This window comes from Danio aesculapii, chromosome 23, assembly GCF_903798145.1.
Source record: "Danio aesculapii chromosome 23, fDanAes4.1, whole genome shotgun sequence".
In the NCBI taxonomy this organism is placed as follows: Eukaryota; Metazoa; Chordata; class Actinopteri; order Cypriniformes; family Danionidae; genus Danio; species Danio aesculapii.
Genome location: NC_079457.1, coordinates 695,650 through 704,196, shown reverse-complemented (window position 1 = coordinate 704,196; position 8,547 = coordinate 695,650). Strand labels below are relative to the sequence as shown.

The 8,547-nt window shown below is 37.0% G+C and overlaps 1 protein-coding gene across 1 annotated transcript in view; it reads left to right on the top strand.

Annotated features, from left to right (window-relative positions):
* Nucleotides 1-280: 280 nt before the first annotated feature.
* vdra (vitamin D receptor a) overlaps nucleotides 281-8,547 on the top strand; it is a 79,539-nt gene continuing 71,272 nt past the window's right edge. Inside the window, exons 1-2 of the mRNA XM_056448624.1 lie at nucleotides 281-402; nucleotides 771-833. Of these exons, the coding sequence (XP_056304599.1) occupies nucleotides 372-402; nucleotides 771-833 (94 nt within the window). The 5' untranslated portion in view covers nucleotides 281-371. The remainder of the gene's footprint in view (nucleotides 403-770; nucleotides 834-8,547) is intronic.

Here is an 8,547-nt window from a genome sequence, read left to right as displayed (position 1 = left end):
TTTGATATTTTTAACTTTTGAAACACAGAAACACTGTGAGGGACAGATTGTTTACCTCTTAGCGGCTGAGCGGTGACGTCAGGACACACCCCTACAGGCCAGGGGGCGTGACCCTCCGATGCAGTCAGTGGCGCGCCAGTCGGCCAATCGCAATAGAGCTGTCAGCCTCGTCGGCCAATCCGCGGAGATTTAAAGGCTACGGCCGCGTAAGATTGGCTGCCGCGGTAACTATGTCTAGAGATATGCAGGCAGAGGCGGGGAGGGCGGGGCCTGTAAAGCTGCTGTCCGTCTACTGTTGGTTTATCTGGAGAAAGAAGCGTTTCGTGGGGCTAAAAACGAGTTAAACTGCGGCCTGCTTTCGGATTCTGTGGATGCTTACGGAAAATAGTGCCGTCAACTCAGGTAAAATGCACTTTGCTTACATTTTGGGAGTTTACAGCGGTGGGGAGAGTGTATTAGGTCGCTTTAGTTTCCAGTTTTCGGGCGAATATGTGGCCGTGGAGAGTATGTGTGCGCGGGCGCGTGCGCGACAGAGAGTGTGTGTGACATGCTGACACACACAGGACAACATAATAACACGCATCAGCTTCTGGAATATTATTTCGCACTTTGCTCTAGTTTGTTGGTGTGTGAACGATGTTTCTGCATGATTTGTAGCGGGTTTGGAGTGCTGTGTAGTTCATTGAATAGTAATAATAATAATAGTATGTTTGTGTTTCTGTCAAACTTATCGAAGAGTGTGTGTGTGTGTGTGTGTGTGTGTGTTTTAGGAGGCAAATCTAAATGTGAAGCTGGCGCGTGTGAATCCAGAGTAAACGGTGATGCCACATCAGGTAGAGATTCTGACTCGATTCTGTGTTTCTCTTTGATTTGTTTGTAGGGATGTAACGATTCACTCAACTCGCGATTCGATTCACGATTCGATTCGAAACGCGATTTGGATTTTGTGATCCAATACGAAACGCGATTTTGGTTTAGCGATTCGATTTGATTTTGTGATTAGATTTTCTCACGTTTATCCTACAAAAGCCCGCTTGAAATCAAAATTTATAATGTTTATTTTGCTAGCTGAGGTTTATATTCTTACGGCGAATAATTCAATGAAATAATTGTTTTGGTCATCTTCAGTTTAAAGTCTGAGCATTTTCTGTCGTGTTTGGAGTGGTGGATGTAAATTTTAGGGCTTCCATGGCAACTGTATATCAATAACCACGCCCTTTTTACCATTAGTTTGCTATTAGCGAATGATGCACAAAATAAAGCCCCGCCTGTTTATTTGTGAAATTGATATGTAACAAAACTAAACCGAATGTTTAAAAGCAAACCGCAAATCAAACAAGTCACACAAATAAAAGAAATATCTTCATAAAAAGGAGGGTTTTTCTATTTACACAGAGGAAACCACTGCATATCGTAATTCACTCAAAGATGCAGTAAAGTTGAATTAAAAGCGATTATACTGTATGGAAATTTGAAGTAAAACAATGAACTGACTTAATTTTGTGAAATTATGGATCTACTACCTGAAACATGATGGAAACCACTGAATAAGATGCAGATTCATTCTCTAACCAGTAGGTGGCACTTAAGGTTTGCATGAAATTTAAATTGACGATGTTTATTTAGCTAGCGCACATTGTTAGTCTTAAGGTGAACAATTAATTAACTGTATTTACTGCAAGACATGTCTGCTTGATCATCTTTAAAGTCTAAATTAAATCTAAATTCATCATGTTTATTTTGCTAGCTCGCGTTGTTATTCTTAAGGGGAATATTTAAGTAAAATAATTGTTTTGGTCATCTTCAGTTTAAAGTCTGAGCATTTTCTATCATGTTTGGAGTAGCGAACGTCAACTTTAGGGCTTCCATGTCAACTGTATATCAATAACCTAAACCACGCCCTTTTTTACCAATAGTTTGCTATGAGTGAATAATGCACAAAATAAAGCCCCGCCCCCTACTCAATATTCTGTTTCAGTTGTGGTAAAAAAAAAAAGTGAACGTAAACTTCCGGTTTCACGTGAACTTTAACAAAGTGAGATTCCAAACATTATACGGTATTTAAAAACGTTTCCTTTTATTAGAATACTGCTGCAAGTTTATTTGTGAAACTGATTTGTAACAACTAAATTGAATCAAATAAATTACACAAATAAAAGAAATATCTTCATATAAATGATGCTTTTTCTATTTACAATGAGAGGAAACCACTGCATTTATAATCGCAATTCACACAAAGATGCAGTAAAGTTGAATTAAAAGCAGTTGTACTGTATAATTTAGAAATTTAAAAACAGAATGGACTGAGTTTAAGTTTGTGAAACTATGGACCTACTGCATGAAACCTAAAGGATACAGTGATGAATAAGATGCAGATTTACTCTATACCAGCACTTGGCATTTCAAATTGGCAAAGTTTGAAATTTTAATTTACAAAATTGCTCGTAATACAACATTGTTAGTCTTAATGTAAACAGTTAACAAGTTATTTTCTGCAAGACATGTCTGCTTTGATCATCTTTAAAGTTTAAATTAAATTAAAATTTGCAATGTCCATTTTTGTAGTGCAAATTGTCATTATTTACGTGAACAATTTATCTGCGCAAGTTAATATACTGAAAAAAAGTTTGTTTTGGTAATCTTTAATCAAAAGCTGAGCATCTACTTTGTGACATCAGTTTGACACTTGAGTGACAGTATTATCAACCCCGCCCCTCCTACTGTTAGTTTCCTACGATGGAATGATGTGCAAAAAGTCTCCGCCCCTTACTCAATATTCAGTTGGAAGTACATCGACATATTGAAATAAAATTCTCCGCAACTTCTGGGTCACGTGGACTTAAATCACAACCTGTCAATCAACTTCCAATCTGGAACAGCAGTACTTGATGTCAGTTTGATGGATCAGACAAAATATGCACAGTCACGCCCCTCCAACTATTAAACTGCGGGCACACTAGACTTTTCTCCCTGTAGACTTCCATTCATATGCATGCGAATACGTCAGACTGGAAATGCTAGCTCGTGCGACAAGTTTTGCAGTTCGCTGCATTGGAAAGTTCAAGCTTGGTGAACTCTGACCTGCAAAATCACATCACCTGACTGCGTAAGACCAATCGAGGATCAAAACATGTCCTGTCTGGACTGAAATTTTAAATATGGACCAATTGTTTGCTTTTTAAATGTCTAATCAACTTGTTTAGTCCCACCTCTTTTTCGTAGCACCATACGACAGAATTTCGCATGCTCAAACTGTAGTGTGACCGCCGCTTTAGTTTGCTGTGAGTAAAAGATGAGAGGCGGAGCTCAAAAATAAACCCGCCCCCTACTCAATATTCCGTTTCAATTGGAAATACGTCATGATACTGAAATAAGTTTGCAGATGTTTCCGATTCACTTTAGATTAATTTGTATAAACTCCAATTATTTCGCGATTTGTTTGGGATTTATACAATTCGTTACATCGTTACATCCCTAAAGTTACTTAGTATTTCTGATTAATTCTAATTGCATGAACTCAAAAAAATGCTGTTCTTATTTAACGTTTTTGTCTTGTTTTTAGTTTAAATATCTAAAAAATTTAAATCCAGAAGCATTTAATAGACAATTAAAACCTATTGTCTTATTTTCAGAAATAATGAGTCAAAATCAAGTAAGTTTTCCCTTAAATCAAACTAGTTAATCTGTCAATGGGATAAGCGAAATAATATTGTTTTTGCTTTGAAATAACATTATTCTGCTCACCCATTGTCAGATTATTTGACTTGTTTCAGGGAAAACTGACTTAATTTTGACTCATTTATTCTGACAACAAGATAAAATGTTTTAAATGTCTATTAATGCTTCTTGATTTAATTTATTTTTAGATATTTAGACTAGAAACTAAACAAAATCTCTGAGAAAATATACATTTTAAAATGTTTCTCTGAAAAGCTGCTGTGTTTATGTGTGTGCTTACGTGTTTCTGCTCTGATTACATTTTTATTTTCATAATTGCTGCATTTTTACAGCCAATATAACAGCAAAAGCTCAGTTTAGTGTTGAATTGTGAATGTTATTCCTCATCATGAGGTGATGTTGTCTGGAAGGTGATTTTATTTTTATTTTTAATCAACATAAGGAGTGAAAGGTTTATAAAACACACAGTTTGTCGGGTTTATTAGTAGCTGCACTGTAAAAAAACAATTCTGTATTTAGTGTGTTGGGTTTATTTGCGGTGGTGAACTGCATTATGGGATGTTGATCTCTGCTCGGTCCACTTCTGATGTTGAAAATTCAACTCTACAGTTGAACAAAGTGATGCTTATTGACATTTTAGTGATAATATAATATATAAGAAATAATATCTAGAGAAATAAGTCTGTAAAATAACAGAAAATATGCTGCAGTTTATTACAAGGTTATTATAGCGTAATAAATAACACCAACCCGGATATTACAGCACTTTACACTCACTTTTTCAATCTTTTCAAGGTTAAAAGTTGTTGGATGAAAAATAAACAACAGAAAAGAGCATAAATATAAAGGGAAAAATAAAATCACGAGTGACAGAATGCAGAAAACTGCTAATTTACGGATTATTTTACTTCACTGATGAACATATTCATCGATTTGTTGCATTTTTCTGCGTTGGTGTTGAATTAACATAGCTGTTTAATTAGAGAGCGAGTCATTAGAGAGTGGCATGATAATGAAAAATAACTTGGGAGTCGTTTCTTTATTAATTTTGAGAGTAAAACATGCTCGGCATGATAGAATTTAATAATACAGATGCACTTTCTGTTTGCATGAACTAATTTTAATATCTAATTTTAATGAAAGCCGTTCATTTTTAAGTGTGCTGACATTGAACGCACGTGAAGGCATCTTTTAATTGGCTTTCTAGGAAATATTGAAGCTACACTACACTGCAAAAATGCTTTTCTTGCTTAGTTTTTGTCTTGTACTAATCTAAATATCTAAATATTCTTAAATCAAGAAGCATTTTCTAGACACACACTAAATATAGTGTTGTTTTCAGCAATAATGAGTCAAAATGAAGCGAGTTTTTACTTAAAGCATGCTAAATAATCTCGTTTTTACAGTCTTGATATTGTTTGCTTTGCTGAATAGTTGTATTTATTTATTAATACATTTATTTTGCATGTTTGACAGTCTAATATTATTATTCTTCCACTTGTTTTAATGAAAAACTCACTTCATTATTTCCCTGTCTATAAATGCTTCTTGAATTAAGAGTTTTTAGATATGTAGACTAGAAAGAAGACCAAAACTGTAAGTAAGAGAAGTGTTTTTTGCAGTTTTCTACGTCAGACTGATTTCTAATGCAGCTTGTTACATCATTTATTGGCCGTAATGGAATAATTAAGCATATTCTGCTGCATGCCTGTCTTTTATATAGTGTTTAAAGCTTTCGTTGAAGAGTATTTCCACGTGCGTCCTTTAGTCTGTGAGCTATTCCTCTCTGCAGTCTCTTTTTGAAGTGTGTGTGAGAGCGTGTGTGTATCGCTCAGTATTCGCCAGGATCAGACTCTTGCCTTGGGCTCAGACGCACAAATGGATTTCAGCAGCTTCACAAATATGAGCCGTCTCTCTTTAGTTGCAATTTTGCTGGATTTTCTGTCCAGCAAACTAACTTTTGATCTTATATATTAGTTGTATTATATATATATGAGGAGTTTAGATGCAAAAACCTCTAAATGCCGTCTGAAATTCTCCTCTAAAATGAGTGTTTTTATCAGGCTGCTGTGTGTATGTTCAGTAATATCACTTTTATGGTAAAGAATAAGTCCTCTTCCGGGTCTTTAAAGTGAAATATCTCAACGTAAACAAAGGAGGCTGAGAGAATGTTCAGTTTTTTAATGGAAATTTCAGACGGCCCTCACTGCATCTGAACTCCTCATATATAAATCAGCTCTTTTATTGTTCAACAGTCAGAATGTTAGTTAGTTAGCTTTATTTGTCTTTATTTGGAGATTTCATTTGCAGCGTACTCTCTCAGAGACATCTGATAATTTCCCATTTGGCATTTATCTAAATAAATCCCTCTAAATAAATATCCCGTATGCTGGCCATCAGCTGCTACCGAGAGAGGAGGAATCCATTCATGTATTTTCCTTCAGCTTACTCCCTTTATTCATCAGGGGTCGCCACAGCGGAATGAACCGCCAACTATTATAGCATATGTTTTACACAGCGGATGCCCATCCAGCTGCATCCCAGTACTGGGAAACACACTTACACACTCATTCACACACAGAAACGGCAACTGACCCAGCAAGGACTCGAAACAGAGATCTTCTTGCTGTGAGGCCACAGTGCTAACCATTGAGCCACCGTGCCGCCCAGAGGAGGAATTTAAAAACTGAATTGCTTGAGGGGTAAATAATAATTTTGTCCTATTTCTTACACATCTGAGAAGATAATATAGATGACCTGTTGGTAACAGTGTATGATAAAGGATGCCTCTCATCGTGGAAAATCCTGATAGCCTCAGCCTTAGTTACTGTTTTTTCTTTGAGTATACTATCAATAGTCTTGTGCATCATCATTACACAGGGTTCATGCGGCCATGGAAAACCTGGAAAAGTCATGGAATTTTGACAGGGCATTTTCTAGGCCTGGAAAAGTTTTGGAAAAACAGAAATTTTGGAAAAGAGATGGAAAACAGATATGTGTAAACTTGAATATCGGTTATTTACTTTTCTGTCATTGGCCAATCACATGCTCTCACATAATTAGTGCGGTGTAAGCATCGTCTAAATCAATTTGACATAGATATAAATATAAAGTGGGCGTCACAGTGGCGCAGTGGGTAGCACAATTGCCTCACAGCAAGAAGGTCTCTGGTTTGAGTCCCGGCTGGGTCAGTGTGTGTTTCTGTGTGGAGTTTGCATGTTCTCCCCGTGTTGGTGTGGGTTTCCTCCGGGTGCTCCGGTTTCCTCCACAGTCCAAACACATGCGCTATAGGGGGATTGGGTAGGCTAAATTGTCCGTAGTGTATGGGTGTGAATGGGTGAGTATGGGTGTTTCACTGGGATGGTTACAGCTGGAAGGGCATCCACTGCGCAAAACATGTGCTGGATAAGTTGTTGGTTCATTCCGCTGTGGCGACCCCAGATTAATAAAGAGACTAATCAGAGAATGAATGAATATAAATTGAAAGTAAACAGATTGTTGTGTGTTTTACGATATGCTGTAATAATATTCAACATGTATTGTTTTTTACCACTCATATGTAGACATTGCATTAAACTTTAGGTGATGAAAATTGACTTGAAAGTCTTGGAAAAATCATGGAAAAGTCATGGAATTTTAGTTAAAATGTGTATGAACCCTGATTACAGTATTTTACTCTCACTATTGTTACAGCCGCCTGTCATCACCACCAAGCTAAACTACAGCACAGAGAAAACAAACGTGTGTAATAAACATTCATTCATTCATTTACTTTTCTGCTTAGTCCCTTTATTCATCAGGGGTCGCCACAGTGGAATGAACTGCCAACTATTCCAGCATGTGTTTTATGCAGCGCATGCCCTTCCAGCTGCAACCCACTACTGGGAAATGTAATAAAATAGTAAGTAAAAATAAAAAAAGTTAAAACTTTAAGGTTGTTTCACTGTTATTGTCCTTTATCCTAGTTTATATGTTGACAGAAATGATTCCAAGTTCTCTCTCCAAGTTTACTCTCTTCATAATGCTGTAGCATGTGCTGCTTCTTCAACCTACATATTCATAATGAGCTGAATCAACACAAGTCTTGAGGGTTTTCTTTTGTGCAATAACTTAATTGTTTTATTGCGACGTGGTGGCGCAGTGCATCGCACGTTCACCTCACAGCAAGAAGGTTGCTGGTTTGAGCCTCGGCTGGGTCAGTTTTCCGTTTTCCAGTCCAAACTCATGCGCTATGGGGGAATTGGGTTGGCTAAATTGTCTGTAGTGTATGGGTGTGAATGTAAGAGTGTACGGGTGTTTCCCAGTGATGGGTTGCAGCTAAAAGGGCATCCACTGCGTAAAATGTGCTGGAATAGTTGTCGGTTCATTTCGTTGTGGCGACCCCATGATTAATAAAGGGACTAAGCTGAAAAGAAAATGAATGAATGCATGAAAACACTTTTCAAACACTAATGATTAAAGGCCCAGCGCACAATATAGCTAAATACAATAGTAAATATTAACATTGTACTTGTTAGTGTGCTGATACTCACGTCCCGTCAGAATATGTTGATCTAAATATTGTGAAGTATTAGCATCGACAATGCATATTTCAACTCTACACAGTCAGCAATGGAGAGTAATAATATGAACCGGTAGAGTTTATTTAGTCTAGTCTATAGCCTATATACTGTCATTACACACAGCTCTAATCTGATGTGCAGGCTTTTATTTCCCATTCATACACAAATATAAGCATGCACACACACACACACAGTAAATCAGAGCACAACACCGGGACTGAATGAGGCGTCGTGAGTTTAAGATGTTGCTGTGTTGTGTTTAGTTTGGTGTTTTGTACTCAGTGTGTTGTGTGTGTGTGTGTGTGTG